General features: G+C 42.1%; 1 protein-coding gene across 7 annotated transcripts in view; it reads left to right on the top strand.

Annotated features, from left to right (window-relative positions):
• The window catches only part of Acap2 (ArfGAP with coiled-coil, ankyrin repeat and PH domains 2), a 117860-nt gene that overhangs the window by 67721 nt on the left and 32701 nt on the right, over window positions 1-17438 (top strand). For 4 of the 7 annotated variants that reach the window (XM_036203170.1, XM_036203172.1, XM_036203175.1 and 1 more), the window contains exons 7-10: window positions 2912-2956; window positions 7310-7405; window positions 9657-9731; window positions 15242-15354. In XM_036203170.1, the coding sequence (XP_036059063.1) occupies window positions 2912-2956; window positions 7310-7405; window positions 9657-9731; window positions 15242-15354 (329 nt within the window). Of the gene's footprint in view, window positions 1-2911; window positions 2957-7309; window positions 7406-9656; window positions 9732-11630; window positions 11643-15241; window positions 15355-17438 lie in introns of all 7 variants that reach the window. The other 3 variants (XM_036203169.1, XM_036203171.1, XM_036203173.1) reach the window with 1 other exon arrangement.

The following is a 17438-nucleotide window of genomic DNA, read 5'->3' as shown; positions in this document are numbered from 1 at the left end:
AGGGAGAAGAAAGAATGCTTTTTCTTTGAACTTACAATTAAAACATTTAAAATGTTTGTAAGTTACTGTTTTTTTTTTGAGGTAGCGTAGCCTCAGACTCACTGTGTAGCCTGGGCTGGCCTCAACTTGATAGCTTCCTGCCTCAGTCTTTAGAGTGCTGGGCTGTAGTGGGAAACATGACATTTTACGGAAAACTTTCAGCTGTCTGTGTATGTCTTTGTGCACACACAGGTATGTGGATATAGATCCTGTGGTTCTGGCTTCTTTCTCCTTTTTCCTCAGTTACAATATCCTGCACATACTTTATTCTGTAGTGTTTCTATTCCAGGGTAATTGATATTTGGCTACCAGGCATAAATAGTACTAGTTTTTACTGGCAACACTAGAGATGTGTATCTGCTTTTTCAGTTTTTCTAAACTTTTGTTAGTGCTTCTAAACATAAACCCCAAGCAGTAACTTCTCAGGAAACCCACTGTGAGAAATGCTTTTCTGGGTGAAGCACCTGCTTCCCTTTGCCTCAGCAGCCCACATGTGAACCGTATGTTCTTAGTGGTACCAGCTTCACGACCTGCCGAAGGTTTCTGGAGTTCATTGGCTGGAAGATGAAACCCTAAGACCCTTGGGGAGAAAGACTGAAGCAGGGGTTCCACCCGACACCACCGGGAGAGACTGGAAATGTGTATTTATTTATCTTTTTGTATGCATACTTCGTGGGTGTACATCTTTGCACACGTATGTGTGTGCACTTTTAGAAGCTGCATGACCACTTCAGATGTCATCCTCTAGAATACTGTCCACCTCCTTTCAGACGGGTCTCTCATTAGCCTGGAGCTCACTGATTAGGCTGGCCTGGCTGTCCAATGAGCACCCCCATCCTTTTTACCTGTCCATCTTTAGGATTACAAATAACTCATTACCATGCCTGGCATTTTTCCCTCCTTTTCCCTGAGACAGGGTTTCTTTGTATTAGAAGGTTTCTCTGTAGCAGCCCTGGCTGTCCTGGACCTCACTCTGTAGACCAGGCTGGCCTCGAACTCACAGAGATCCGCCTGCCTCTGCCTCCCCAGTGCTGGGATTAAAGGCATGTGCGCGCCCCCCCCCCCCCCCCGCTCCATTATTTTCAAACTTAAACATAATAATTGTGTGTTTCCTTTGAGTTTGTCTGACAGTACTAAATTAGCCTTCATGCTCACTCCCTTCTAACTATGAGTATATTTAATTTTTCTCATGAGAATTCTTGGATCATTTTATTTTGTGGCCAAAGTAGCTGTTTTAGAGAATCATAGGTAACAAATACCCAAAGTGTAAAGCACTTTAGCTCCTGTAAGTATGTGAATTGACCGTTTTCCTTCCAAATAGAGAGGAAAAAGCAGAAGCAAAGCAGAAGGCTGAGTCTGAACAGGGGCTCCCCTCGGCCTGCGCTCAGCATGGAGGGGTGGTCAGTGTGCTTCTCAGAGCTGGGCAGGCTGTGAAACAGACACACAGAAGAAACCAGTGAGAGGGACCAAAGTTAGATTGAGGGTCGTTTTTGGTCTGTTTTTGTTTTTCAGACTGCATTTTACAATTCCCTTATTACATAGACCAAGAGTTCAGTGAGGAAAACGTTTGGAAGATGTTCTGTTCTCTTCTGGTGACATTAACAAAGAGTGAAGGGCCTCTTTGGATCAATGTTTTATTTAAATAAGCTGGTTTTTAAACAACAGCAAAAATACTTGTTAGGAATTTCTAGAATTGCAAAAGATCCTGTTAAAGCCTCTCCCCCGACCCCCCACTATTTGGCCAAGGATAACTTTGAACTCACAATCCTCCTGCCTCCATTCCTGGGGTTATAGACCTGACCCCTGGTTTGAGAAATCCTGGGGCTTTGTTCATGTAGGCAAGCACTGCCCACTGAGCTTCAACTCTACTCTTGAAAATTCTCGTAATTTGCTGGCATTTCAATAAGTCAATCATAATTAAAATACTTAAATCCATTACTTCAACATATATTTATGGAGTGCTTACTATATTCTCTTTGAGGACTAGAACTGAGAAGAAGGTCCTAATCTCATGGAGCTTACCCCTTAGCTAGGGAAAAGACATAGTAAGAAAACACAGAAGCAAGCACTCGGGAGGCAGAGGCAGGAGCATCTCTGTGAGTTCGAGGCTAGCCTAGTCTACATCGTGAGTTCTAGGACAGCCAGGGCTACATGGTGAAACCCTGTCTAAAAAATAACAAAAACAAAACAAAAGAAGTTATAAATGTTATCTGTAAGTAGGACTGATACACTGGATAACGAGTCAGGTACTGAGTTAGACCTGTGTAAGAAGATGGTGTGTAGTGGAAACCCTGGTTATTAAGAAATAGCCGTAAGTCACAAGGGCAGAGAGCATCCTGATGTGGAGGCAGAACAGCCAGGACCAAGGCATCTGGGGGACAGTGATGGGTCTGGTAGGGTCTCAGCACAGTGGCCTTTGCTGACACGGTAGGAGGATGCAGGATGTAACACTCGAGGTTGAATTTTATTAGAACATCACTGTGGTACCTGTGTGGAGAAGAGATTCCATGGGGCCAAGAAGGAAAACAGAGGGAGTCCAGAAAAGATAGAAAGTGGTAAATGGTGATAATTTGCACCGAGGCTGTGGGTGAACCTTGATCTTGAAGTAGATGAGGAGGGTGGAGGAAGATGGACGTGTCACACGCTCAAGTATTAAAAGGTTCCATGACAACAATACTGTAATTTGAAGAACCAGTGTTTCTACTGAGCTCAAATGTGGCTGAGTATTTGTTGGTGATGTTTAATGATGGAAAACACAAGCTTTGCTTCCTTTTGTTCTGGGATCAATCGGACAAGCATGTTTGGAGTCTTGTATTTTGGGTTAGTGTTTAGAGTAATTTGTGGATGATTAATCAAGTTTATTTTCCCTCAGATTAATGTGCTTCAATCAAAGAGGAGATCAGAAATCCTGAAATCAGTAAGATCTTAATGACCCACTGTTTACTGAGACTGTCCTTGTTTGTGGCCCTGTGCTGTGATGCTGAGACTGTCTGTGTTTGTGGTCTTGTGCTGTGATGCTGAGACTGTCTGTGTTTGTGGTCTTGTGCTGTGATGCTGAGACTGTCTGTGTTTGTGGCCCTGTGCTGTGATGCTGAGACTGTCTGTGTTTGTGGTCCTGTGCTGTGATGCTGAGACTGTCTGTGTTTGTGGCCCCTGTGCTGTGATGCTGAGACTGTCCTTGTTTGTGGCCCTGTGCTGTGATGCAGAGACTGTCTGTGTTTGAGGTCCCTGTGCTGTGATGCAGAGACTGTCTGTGTTTGTGGCCCTGTGCTGTGATGCTGAGACTGTCCTTGTTTGTGGCCCTGTGCTGTGATGCTGAGACTGTCCTTGTTTGTGGCCCTGTGCTGTGATGCTCTGTCTGGGCTCTTGGCTCCCTTTGCTCCCCATTTCTAGTACCTGTGTTGTTTGCTTCAAGTACAGCTGTTTTTGTGTCTGTGTTACTGACATATGGCCTGCTCCACGAAGACAGACTCACTGTTGGCTCTCTACTCTGTTATTCTCATGTCATGTTTTATGTGGTCTAGATACCTAATAACTTCCGGGAAGTAGCTGGAGGTGGTGGCTGGAACCCATGAGAATATTTCAGGATTGTTTTGAAACTTATCAGATATGATTGTCACCTTGAATTTTCTTTTACTTGTATTTGCTTTTATGTTTTTTTGTTCCTTTGTTTTGTTTTTTTCAAGACAGGGTTTCTTTGTGTTGTCCTGACTGCCCTGGACTAGCTCTGTAGACCAGGCTGGCCTCGAACTCACAGAGATCCACCTGCCTCTGCCTCCCCAGTGCTGGGATCAAAGGCGTGCGCCACACTGCCAGGCTGTATTTGCTTTTAGAAAGTTTCTTTTTGAAAATGTTTTTTAGATCTCTTTATTTTATGTGTGTGTGTATTTTGTACACATGTATATGTACTACATGCATGCCTGGTGCCATCAGAGATCAGAAGAGATCAGATCCCTTGGAACTGGAGTTACAGACAGGTGTGAGCTGCCATGTGGGTGCTGGGAATTGAACTTGGGACCTCTGGAAGAGCAGCCGCTCTTAACTCCTGAGCCATCTCTCCAGCCCTTGCTTTTAGACGTTGTCTACACAGTATCTTTCAGAATCACACACTTCTCTATGGTTGTGTGTGGTGTTTAGGCATTTCAAATGTTTGATCAGTCCTATGGTTTGGAGAGGCCCCAGACTGACGGTGGGGCTGTTTTCGGCCTGTTCTTCATATACAGTCACACAACTTCTTCCTTAGGAGCTTTGGGTCCTGATGGCTGTGTGTTTTACTTGCTATTGGACAAGAGACTGAGGATACATGCTGTGTATTGTACATTTTCCCATGTGAGAACCTTCACGGTCATTTCGTTTAGTTTATTTGGGGAAGTGTTGTTTCCAGTTGGTGGTGTTGAGTTCTTAGACCCTTGTCTCCACCTTGCTCTTCTCTAAAGCTTTGCTTGACCCGAGTGGCGGCTTAGCAGGTCACTGCGTTGTACTTGTTTCATACAAGGTGGCTCCCCTCCCCTCCCCAGGGGTTCCAGATGGCCAGTCATGTGGACATAGTCCTATCCTATCATGGCTCTGTGGAAGGCTGGAGCTCTGCTACATGAGCATACTGGAAATAAAGGGCTGGTGGATAAATATGGAGGGCTTTGCAGTCCCCGTGGTCTCTGTTGTACTTACCTGTGTCCTTGCGATGAGGACCTGTCACTGAGTAAATGATTGGGCGTGGCTGTGTTCACTAAAACTTTATGCATGAATTTCATATAATTTTCATGTCACTTTCTTGTGTTTTAAAATTTTTTCTCTTTCAGACATTTAAAAGGTTAAAAATGATCCTTTGCTCATGAGCCATCTAAAAACAGAAGTATACTTTGCAGGTCCAAACTAGCCAGCCTTGAATATACTATAGATTGTCATCCTTAATGGATATTTAAGTAATTTTTCATGCTTTTGACATTACAAACATTTAATTGTAGTGATCATCCTAATAAATAATCTGATTACTGCTTTATTTGCTTTTTCTTTTTTTTTTTGAGCTGAGGAGCGAACCCAGGGCCTTGTGCTTGCTAGGCAAACACTCTACCACTGAGCTAAATCCCCAACCCTTATTTGCATTTATAAACAAAGGATTACTTAAATAAAGAGATTGCATTTATGAGTTTACTTTTTTAAGGGTCAAGGGACAACTTGTGGAAACAGATTCTCCTTTTCTACCATGGGGGTGTCAGGGCCAGTGGCCGTCTTCCCTGAGCCACCTTGCCATCCCTAGTTAAAGTTTTCAAGTCTGGAAAAGGCTTTTAAAAAACACTACCAAATTTCAAGGCTTTTAAGCTGTTTCCACTGATGTGGTGAGAGCAGACATTTCTCTGCTGATTTTTACCAGCAGTGGGCATTGTAGCCCCGTCTCCTTACCTTCCCCAGTGGTGTGAGAGACAGAACATGAGATTTCCATGCTGAATTTTGCGTTTCCAGAGTTGGGACCTTTTTTCATTTATTTTCCTGACTACTTATGAGACATATGTGTGTCCTTTTCTGTTGAATCCTTCATTTTTTGTACTGATTTGTGCCATCTTTTATGGATTCACATCACTGATCCTTTACCATGTTTTCCTGGTTTGTTTATTTATTTATTTGTTTGTTTGTTTGTTTGTTTTGTTTTATTTTTTGAGATAGGGTTTCTCTGTGTAGCTTTGATGCCTGTCCTGGATCTCGCTCTGTAGACTAGGCTGGCCTCGAACTCACAGAGATTCGCCTGGCTCTGCCACCACCATCTGGCCTCATTTATTTTTTTTAACATGCTTAGTATTTATTTGGATGTATACATATATTACATTTTAAAAAAAATTCTTTTAACTTTTATTGATGCTTTGTGGATCTCACATCAGGCACAATCCCACCCATCTCCCATTCCCCCTCATTCATCCTCTGCTCCACAACCTCTCCCCAAAACAAAACAAAATTTAAAGGAAAAATAAAAAAGAACCAAAACAAATAAACAAAAGCCTGGTGTATTTTACATTTTTATATAATCTTATTAATTCCTCTCTATAACTCAGTGGTTTGAAAAATATTTTCACACAATTGTATAATTATTGCCATTATCTAACACTATAGTAATTTTTATATGTGAGTTTTTATTGTTAACTTTGAATTTTATTTAACTAGTTTTTATTTTGAAAACAGAATTTTCTGTTAGAGGATTCTTGAGTAACAACACTCTTACGACGTACTTTGGTTTTCAGAATATTAAACAGTTCTGTGTTCTTGCTAAAAAATAAAGCAGGTCTCAGGAGATCCTTTGTGTACATTTAATTATATATAACTCCTTCTCATGTAAAAACTTAACTAATAAAAACAGGGGTGTCTTTTCTTTTGTGGATTAATACAGAAAAAGCTGGGGACCCCCCACCTCATATTTAATGTCCACTTTGGATCTGTGGGATGATATAAAGAAATTCCCAGGGTCATTGAGGTGGCTAGCAGATGCAGACACTTGCTGCTGAATCTGGTGATCCGAGTTCAGTGCCAGACTGAGAACTGTCTCCTTTGACCTCCACACTCCCCAGGCACATGTGAACACACACACACACACACACACACACACACACACACGCACACACACACACACACACACACATACACACACACAGGCACACGCACACACAGGCACAGGCACACGCACACGCGCGCACACACACACACACACACACACACACACACACACGCACACACACACGCACACTTAAATAAATAAATAGGTAATACATAAATAGCTTTCCCAAGACAGAGGAGTCAGTGTCAGCCCCGCTTGTATGTACTTTTTGGAAAAAGGACAAGTGAGAGTCTTTGCATCTCACTGGGGCCTGGTGACCCTGGTGACCCTAATGACGACCCAGGTGACCCTGGTGACCCTGGTGGTTAGAGTGTTCGCTACTGTTTACATTTCTTGTCTTTTCATGTCTGTTTTGCTTTGAAGGACCACATAGACATCTCAGAATGTACTTAAGGATTACTAGTAAGACAGTGAAGCTATTGAGAATACTATTTCAATCACCCACGTAAGTTACAGTGTAGCAACTGTAACTGCAGCTGTTAACATGGCCAACACTGGGTGTTTCTCTTAGAAACACGTTATTCTCTTTGTATTTGCAAGTATTTATGAAGTTCTCAAGCAAAAACTACTCAGTTGTAAGTAGAGGTGGTACTTTGGGTTCTCGTGGCGGGATCGTCAAGCTTTCTGAAGCTTCCAGCAGTGCATCTGAAGCCCCTCTCTCTCCACCAGATGCTGTCCTTCATGTACGCACATCTGGCCTTCTTCCATCAAGGGTATGACCTGTTCAGTGAGCTTGGGCCCTACATGAAAGACCTTGGAGCACAGGTAAGAACTGGATTTCTCTGTTCTGTACTGCTTGTGGGCGTTTGTGTTTTCTAAAGATAGTTAGCATACTGGGAAACTGGCTCCTCATTTACTCACGGAGTTTGACACTACAGCACATTTACATGTGGGTTCAGTACTGAGCAAGAAGTGATCTTGAAGGTGCAATGCCTGTGGTAAATATTGAGCATGAGGGTGCAAATCACACTGCTCTCAGGTGTGGCACACAGCTGTGACACAAGCACTTGGGAGGCTGAGACAGGCCAGCCTGCTCTTTTATAGTGGAAATAGCAGGATTTAGTCCTTTTTAAATTTGAATAATTGAGTCACTGACCTAATTTGCTTTTAATTAACACATTGCTCTTTTTTATTTTCAAAAAATTATATTGGCTACTTGGGTAATGAAAGTCTTAGAATCCCACAACCATTTATTATTATTTCACAGAGCTGTGTGAAATATGTTTGGAACCTTATTTCCCCCCTGTTTTGAGCACTGTGGCTCAAACCTAGAGCCTTGTTCATGCTAGGTGTGTGCCTTACCACTGACTGGGCCCAGGTCACTTTGGAGGGTGCTTCTTATTGAGTGATGAGCCTTCTTCCTCTTGATTTAACAGTGTTACTCCGTAGGGTTTTTTTCCCAGTATACTTCCTGAGGTGAGGGATTAAGAGGAAAATTGAATTAGGGAAATGGGAGAAAGGTAGGCGTGGAATGAGAATACCATTCAGTGATCGAAGTGTGTGTGGGAGGGAGGAGGGGAGGATGGTATTGTGAATGGAGCATATGCCATGAATTACATGCATTCTGCTTTTTCGTCTCTTGCACTGGACTGCTGTTCATCTCCCTGCCAAATGCTCTGTGTACATGTCAGTTGAGGCTGGGTTTGTTTACAGTCCAGCCTGAGGGTCCTAGGCCTTCTGTAAAAGAATCTTATTTCCTGTGTGTAAAGTCAGAAGCTCAGGTTCCTGGCTGTTCGTGTACGGAGTTAGCCTCAGGGTTAAAAGTGACTTATCGGTCTTAGTATTCTCGAACCCCAGCTAGCAGGAGGGAGGAAGGGGTAAAGAAAACCATGTTGTCTGCCTAAGGACATTTCCTAGAAGTTGTGTGTGTCCATTCTGCGTACATCCAGTGTCCTGGGCTCAGTCACTCGCCGCAAGGAAACCTGGGAAACACAGCTTTGTTGCCAGACAATGACCTGGCAGAAGAGGAGGAAATAGATCCTGGGAACATTTGAGTTTTTATAGGACAGGAGAGGGTCAGTGTGGTGTACAAGCGTGTAGCTAAGTCATTGGTCCAGGCTGGGGGAGGGTCAGATGGTCCTGTGTTCTGGGCACTCTTCACATCCTGTTGTCTTGCATTAGATGTTGTTTATAAGAATCGTGCCAATTGAGTTGTAGTTAGCTAGTGGAAATGATTGTTTTTAGGTACTTACTGCTTTCAGTTTTGGGTCCTTCTCTTTCTAAACCAAGGGATTTTGCAAGCCTTGAAAAACATGTATTAAGCCACATTTTCTGTAGTGGTCTGTTTATATGTGGCCAATTAGGTTAATCTTGTAGTAGCTGAGTAAGTAGGAGATAACAGTTGGAACTATGGGATCAATATTCTTTTATTATTTGGTTTAATTTAACCTTTCAGAACCAGGTGTTTCCAGTGTTTACCAGTCTGGTCTTAACTCCTGGGCTCAAGCAAGCTTACCACTGCATCCTCCCATCCCCCAGCTGTCTTTTATTTATTTGGCCAGCTACAGATGAGTTTATAACATAAGGAAGACAAGTTGAAAGCATGGTGTGTGGAGAGGAGATGGGGTGTGTGGAGAGATGGGGTGTGTGGCAAGGAGGTAGGACGTATCTGTTGCTGTGAGCTTGTGACCTTTGCCCCTCCCTCGTTCAGCTGCATCGCCTTTTGCTAGTGTTGGAGTAAAAACAAATTGTGTTTCTGTGCGGTGCTTTGTTGTCATCTTGAGTGCAGATCCAGCATCTTCTAAGTGGGTCAGCAGGCCCTTTAGGTCAGAGTCCTTGTCCTTAAGGATGGGGTGCACCAGCTCAGAAGCCTCCCCAATTAGGATAGGAGCTTTCCCAAAGAGGATTTAGTACTAGGAAAATGGGAACTTCTACTTGAATGTGTAGCCAAAAATGCCTTTTTAGGTTAACTTTAATCAGGTGATTTATATTTATCTGCAAAATGACTCGGGATATGGTTTTAAGAAAGGCCTTTCTTTCTCTGAATTTTAAGTCTGTCATTTTCTCCTTCCTTCAGTTGGATCGACTGGTTGTGGATGCAGCGAAGGAGAAAAGAGAGATGGAGCAGAAACATTCTACGATCCAGCAGAAGGTACAGGCAGACCCGACTGACTTCCGTTCACGGGAATGGTAGTGTTTGCAGCCGCCACCGTTACACAGATCCCTCCAGTTGCTCGTTACAGTGAATCCTTCTTCTGTGAAAAGTCAAGTGTTGTAGATGTTAATGTGTGCATCTCATTATCTTTTCAGATCAAAACATTGCAGGCTGTGCTCTTGAACTAGTTTATAAGTACTGCTAGTCTGTCAAGAGCTTGACTAAAGGTTACACTGTGTTGCAATTTTGAATATTATTCGTGGTTTCATTTAGGATACAGACAACTACCTGCCAAAGCGTGTGCTGGAGAGAGAGAGAGAGAGAGAGAGAGAGAGAGAGAGAGAGAGAGAGAGAGAGAGAGAGAGAGAGAGATCATCTGTACACATATGTGCATGGGGGGAGAGTACATACATTCTCTCTCCCTCCCCCACCTCCTCGTCTGTCTCTCTCTGTCTCTTTTTCTCTCTTGGTTACTAACTTCCCAGCTGCACCCACTCCAGCTCAGCACATCCCTTTTGGATCCTCACTGCTTGTTCAATCACCTAAGCCTAGTTAAACTACTTTTGACCAATGTTTTTAAAAATGAGAATTCAATAGCAAGTTTTGTATTTCTTCATACTAAAGTTGAATGTGTGGGTTGGGGATTTAGCTCAGTGGTAGAGTGCTTGACTGGCAAGCACAAGGCCCTGGGTTTGATCCTCAGCTTAAAAAAAAAAAAAATTGAATGTGTTGTATCTGAAGCATACCTAATAGGACTTTATCTGTGATAGTCTGATGGATTTGATTAATGACCCAAGCATGAAAGGCAAACCAGGGATTGAATAGTTACATAAAGTTGTGACAAAGTTCCGTCTGCGTGCTCTAAGAAATCTGTTCTCTTGATAATAAGCAATTGGGTCATCTTTGATTCTAGATTACTTAGATTAGATCAGACATAGAAGATGTGAATGGAAAGAAATGTAGCAAAGTCAGTAGCAAGTGTGAGAAAAATTATTAATGGATTGATTATTCATGCTCAAAGGAAAATAATACTTAGAAAAGCAAAGACTTTTCTCGTAGGCCATCTTTAAATCAGTTGCTTTTTGTTGTTAGAGGATGCAGTAACTCCGTCTTTTCTTTTGTTTGAAGACATGATCTTGGTGTGCTGCCCAGCCTAGCCTAAAGCCTTTCCTCTCTTGCCTCCTGTGCCTGGGATTACAGGGGTGTGCCTCCATCCCAGCCTCTGTTGAACTTACAGTTCATGTGCTCTCTTCCTCCTCTCTCTCTCTCTTTGCAGAGTCCTGCTGTGTAGCTCAGGGGGGGCCTTGAATCATGATCCATCCACCTCAGCCTCCTGAGTACTGGGATCACAGGTGTGCACTGCTGTGCCTGGCTCGTCCTTGTGTCTGTGGTATAGAACATGGCATTTTGATGAGCAGTTTGTTTTAATGGCATTACCGTCAAATGATTGCCAAAAGTGGGATCAATCATTTTTTAGTAAAATGACAAATTATGTTTTTAGAAATATGTGATTATTGATTAAATTGGATATATATTTTTTATTTTATTATTTTTTATTTTTATTTATTTATTTTGGGTTTTTCGAGACAGGGTTTCTCTGTAGCTTTTGGAGGATGTCCTGGAACTCACTTTGTAGACCAGGTTGGCCTCGAACTCAACAGAGATCCACCTGCCTCTGCCTCCCGAGTGCTGGGATGATAGGCATGCACCACCACTGCCCGGCTTTAATATCTTTATCATATACATAGTTCAGTATTATACTGAAGGCCTCAAACTGGTAACTTATCAAATCTGAGACTATTTGACTTTCAACAATACACGACTGTTTTCCTTTAAGAAAATAATGCTGCTTTTACTCATTGTGAATCCTTTCTCTGCCCCTAAATGCTGACACAGGCTGCATTACAGGTAATAAACAAACAAATAAATAAAGTCAACTAAAATGTAAGGGAAAGCATTTCTGACCTCCTTTTCAGGTGCTTTAACAATTGCATTGATCAGTGGCGATTGTTAAACAGTGGTGCTGTGAGTGCCCCCGATTCCCTGCCCCTGCCTTAGTGTGTCTTTGGATGGATGGACACATGAATGGAGTAGAGCTGCTGTACCCGACAGTGTGCATGTGCTCACCGTGGCGAGGATGCTGGCGGGCAGTGCTGAGGTTCCACTGCCTTCCCACTGCACTGGATCTGGACATCACGTGGTGTTTTCATTTATGCATCGCTAGTGACTAGTGAACTGCACCTTTCGGTCATTTGTGGTCCCTGTTTGTGAAATGTCTGTTCTTTTTTCTTCCTTTTCACTGCCGGCCATCCTAACTGCCGGCCAAGTTCTTCTTGTATTCTAGATACATGGTTTAGGTTCTCATGGTGTTCCCCCTGCCTGGGTCTGGCGCTTTTGTTCCTTGCTCAGCAGTTCCCATCTCAAGATCATGAATACCTCTCCCACGTAGGTTTGCTTTTCATGTTTATATCTTTGCTTTGTTTGTTGGTTTTTGTAATGGTGCTGGGGTTTGAGCCTCCGGCCTCCTGCATGATGGGCAGGTAGGTGCTTCGCCACCGAGCTGTGTGCTCCTCTGCCCTAGCATTTAGCTCTTTAATCTACGCGTACCTGGGGTCTGGTGAGAGTGGGTGGAGATCTGCTTCCTCCCATCAATAGCTGGTTGCTCGTGGTGAGTTGGTGATCCTTTTCCTCTACTGCTCTGTGCTGCAGCCTCTGTTCCCCCATCCCTCCTGTGTCTGAGGTGCTTCTGGGCTCTTTCCCATCCCCTGGTCATTTTGTCTTAATTATCACAGCACATTGTTGTCTCGGTTGTTATAGTTTTATAGTAAGTAACTCTTCGTGTCTGAGAAAGCAAAGCTCCCACCCTGTCTCTGTGCAGACTGAGGTTTGGATGCATGGAAACCCCAGAGCTTTGTGGGGACCCGTGAGATGAGCGCTTGCCACACAAACCTGGTAGTCTGGTTCAGTCTCTGGAATGGAGTTGTCCTCTGCCCTCCATGAGTGCTGTGACATTTGTTAGTCGTCCCCCCTCCCTCACCCCAGTAACACACAGCAGTAGTTAATTCTTTAAAAACAAGGCTTTTGGGATTTTAATTGAGGTTATATTGGACCTGTGAGATAGTAGGTATGCTTATTTTATAATGATGTCTGTGTTACAGTCTTATTCTACCTTCTGTTTAAATTTTCTTTAGTGATTTGTATAAGGTTCTGTGATTTTCTCACACACTCCTGGTTAGACTTATTCCCAGACAGTTACATTACAAATGTTCCTGTAACTGCTACCTTTAGGAAGTCACTGTTTGTCTCTGTTCTATTCGGGTGAGATTGATTTCCCTGTATTGATTTTATACCCAGCCATCTTACTAATGCTGTTCCTGTATTGATTTTCTACCCAGCCATCTCACCGATGCTCTTGGTACTGATTTCTCCCTGAATTCTTTTGAGTGTTCTGTGTGCCGTATGCTCTCCCTAAGTAACGACAGGACAGTGCTTCTTCCTTTCCACCCTTCAGCTTTTCCGTGCTCTGGTTGACTAGGACCTTTGTGATAGAGAGTCTTGAACAGTAGTGGTGATACGGTCCCTCTGCTCTCACTTGCGGGTTCAGTGGGGAGGCTTTCATCCGCTCCTTTCACTCACTCTTCTTAGTGGAGCCTTCCGTTTGCTGGGTCCTGCAGGAAAGCGCAGGTTCTCCTGAGAGGCTGATGTCTTGTTCTGTTGACCTCTGTCTTCCAGTTTTCCTTTTTCCCAGTTGCCTTTGAGTGTTCCTTCCTAACTGTCAGATCATGAATGTGTTCGCAGAGGTTCCAGCAGCAATATTGCATCCGCTATTCCTAGCTCCTTACATATGAAACCTACTGCAGTGTGTCACATCTGAGTACTTTATTAAGGGACATTAATAATAGAAGATTCATAAATCTCAAAAAGTAGTTGAGAATACACATTTACAGTGCATTGCACATCCCAGGAAGTTTTGTTTTATGTTTTAGATTATTACTGTTTTGGTGTTGAGAGTCTTGGCCTTGCACATCTTGGATAAGCACACTACCACTGAGCTGTATTCCTACCCCATTATTTATGTTCTGAGTATCATAATGATTACTAAGAGCCTCCAGATGCTACAAACAAAACATTTAGTCTTCCCGAGAAATGAAAAGTAAAACCACCATGTGGACAGCTGTACCACCACTATACCTCAGCTCCTCAACTCTATAAGGGAAGCACATCGCAGAGACACCTTCACACTTGAGTTAATTGCTGCTGTTCATAGTGGCCAAGATGTGGAGCCACCAGGTGTCTTCATCAAGCATATGGCTAAAGAAAATGTCATATGTGCATGCACGTGTGCATACAGAGTTTCATTTAGCCTTAAAGAAGAATTAAAACTATGTCATTTGCAGGAAGATGGATAGAAGTCGAAACAGAATAGGCAAATATCAGAAAGATAAAAAAGTTCTTTCTTGTATGTGGAATCTAGACTAATATATTAATACTAAGTCCATGAAATCTACAGATATGAATGTCATAATGAAACCTGTTCTATGCTGATTTAAAATGTAAATGTAAAAAAATCTAAAAGCACAAGAACTCTGTAAAGACGTTAGAAAAGTCAGGGCTGGGAAGACGGCTCATTTGGTAAAGTGTGTGCTGTGTGGGCCTGAGGACCCTTGGTCAGATTCCAGTAACCTGTAAGAAGTGGGGAGAGTGACCCACACTGTAGTACTAGTGCTAGGAAACTGGAGCTAGTCTTGCCAAATTGGTGAGCTCCAGGTTCAAAAATTGAGGTAGAATGCAACAGGAAGATACTTCACGTTGACCCCTGGCTTCACATGCACATACATGCATGGTGAACTTATACACATGCATGGATAATACACATATGTTGCAAAAGTCAAGTCTATTACTGACTTAATGCACTCTGCTGTGCATGATGGCTGGGGTATGTGTGCTTGGGGCAGAGTACTTGTCTGTTGTACTGAGTTCAGTTTCAACACCATACATGCACATATACAGAATGAGTATGAATTTTAAAAAAAATTGATGTACATATAGTTTTAATGAAGGAACTAGTGCTTTCTATTTTTTCCAAAGAAAAAGTATGTAGAAATATGATGGTTCATTTGTAGATTGGCTTTTTATGCTTAAAATGTGAAAGATACCAAAATTTTTAAAAATTCTTAATTAATTCAACTTATTTCCTTTTCATGTTTTAGCATATTCATGTTAGAAAGCCCTGGGACGATTCTTACTTGCTTCCCCTCAAGGCCGGTTTCTCCCAGCTAAGTGTCATCCGGTCTCTGCAGAGGAGCTCTCACAATGGGCAGAGGTCTGGCTTCCAGGGCTGGAGAGCCAAAGTTGGGTTCCCAGCACCCTGAGCTGCTAAGACATTCAGTGATTATGTCTTCCCCTGTTCTTACGTAAGACTTGAGCAAGTGCTGTAAAGCTCTTTTCCCTGCCTGTGTTTCTTTCTCTGGGACGCAGTTGTCTGAACTCATGTGTGTCTCGTTTAGGACTTTTCCAGTGATGATTCCAAGCTAGAGTATAATGTGGATGCAGCGAATGGCATTGTCATGGAAGGGTATCTCTTCAAGCGGGCCAGCAATGCCTTCAAAACGTGGAACAGGTAACAGACTTCAAATGGGAGTCTTGATTTTAATGTGTTTGCCATTTTCTGCCTTTCCTTGTAATTGGCAACTCTTTCCCCCCAGAACTATCTAAATTCTACAAATTCCTTATTAACTTTCTTTAATACAGTCCACTGAATCCTAAGAGTCAGGTGAAAAGTGAAAACCCAGATTTTTAAATTTGAAACTTAAGGCTTAAAGGAGAAAACTAGAATTTTTTAATGCTTGGTTTATAATGACTAAATTCTCATTTTTTATATATATATATGTATGTATGTATTCATATATATATTTTTTAAATAAGAATTTACTTGTAACTGGGTGGTGGCAACCCATGCCTTTAATCCCAGCACTCGGGAGGCAGAGGCAGGTAGAGCTCTGAGTTCAAGGCCAGCCTGGTCTCCAGAGTGAGTTCCAGGACAGTCAGGTCTGCACAGAGAAACCGTGTGTCAAACACCCACTCCCAAAGTAAGAATTTACCTGTGGGTCTTAGGCCCAAGTGGTCCTGATCTTTTGGCCGTAGTAATAACACTTAAGTAGGGTATGGGAAGTCATGGTAGCCATTATTTCTTTATTATAAATGTAATGGCTAGCAAAAAAAAATTGAATTTTTTTCTGAATTAAGTTTTTAATGTCTTAGAATGGAATTATACCCAGCTGTTGTGGGGGACACCTGTAATCTTACAAGGAGGTGAAGGCAGGAGGATTTTGAGTTCCTGGCCAGCTTGGGTTGCATAGTATGACATTATATCAAAAATTGCAAAACAAAACTAAAAGAAAATATAAAATATTTTACTGTATTAATATGATAAATGAAATAATTTCATACCTAATAGCATTGACAGGTTTTTTTTACCTCAGGGTCATCCTTCTGAATGGTAGTGATTAATCTTTTACTCAAGGGTGCCCTTTTTTCCTTCTTGTTTAAATAAAAAAAGAATGATTTTATATTAATTGAGAAGTAGCATTTATGTTCTGGGTGATTGACTTGCTATTACAGGCTTGGCTGGAAGGTCTGCTATATTAGGAACAGGTTATGCCTTCACCCAGTGACAGAGAAGGTTGCTCCTTAAGATGAGTATGACTAAAATAAGTAGGGTCTCCTCAGTTAGTTCATGAGGTGTACATTTTGTTAATTTAATTGGGAACTTCAATGCTGAATTGAGACGGGTTCTGATGACACTTAGATTTCTTGGTGTTGAAGTTCATAAACATTCAGTGACATTTTTAAACGTCAGTGGTTTACTGAGCATTTCTCTAGTGTTTGATGTTGTAGAAAATCTAAATGGTACATGGTTTTATTTGAAAAAAATTTTCTTCATCTGGGAGTGAATAAATGGGAAAGAATTAATATTTAATATTAAGCTTTTGAGTTTGTAGAACTTTAAAATAAGACATGGGTGCTGGAGGACCAGCTATAGTGATCTGGGTATCAGTAATGCTTCTAGTTATTATACAGTGAAAGTGAGACATTAAAGTTGTTCCATGAGCTGAAATGTAAAACAGTAGTCCTTTTATGTCTTGGCAAATTCTGTAGCTAGTGTAGGAAACTAGAAACAACTAGTGCATAGTAATTTTATAAGATTATTCAGCCAATGTGGTTTTATAGTGTAATGTTAGAGATGAATTTAACCCTAGGATCTACACCTCCTTAAAGCTTAAGAAAACAAAAGCCAAAACACAATAAATCCCTAGAAACATAACCATTATGTTAACAAGAAGAGAAATGGATTTCCTTGGACCACTTCGTGAGAAGTATGATCTCAGACTGCAGTGAGCACAGTCAGGCTCAGTGGGAAGTTCCATTGCTATTCAGAGCAGTAGAATAAAATCAATCAAATGTGGACCTTTTCATTTATTATTATTCATCCTATAAATCACATTAACTGACATTGATACTAAAACAAAAACTAGATCAAGTATGGAGCAGCTGTAGATTCCCCATTGTAGATGTGCTAGGTGTGCAGGATAAGAAAGTGTGCAGGATGAGAAGGTGTGCGGGATGAGAAGGGATGCAGGATGAGAAGGTGTGCAGGATGAGAAGGGGTGCAGGATGAGAAGGTGTGCAGGATGAGAAGGGATG

Source organism: Onychomys torridus, chromosome 12 (genome assembly GCF_903995425.1).
Source record: "Onychomys torridus chromosome 12, mOncTor1.1, whole genome shotgun sequence".
NCBI classification, from domain to species: domain Eukaryota; kingdom Metazoa; phylum Chordata; class Mammalia; order Rodentia; family Cricetidae; genus Onychomys; species Onychomys torridus.
Note: the sequence above shows the minus strand (reverse complement) of the source record. Positions and strands in the feature narration are given on the sequence as shown.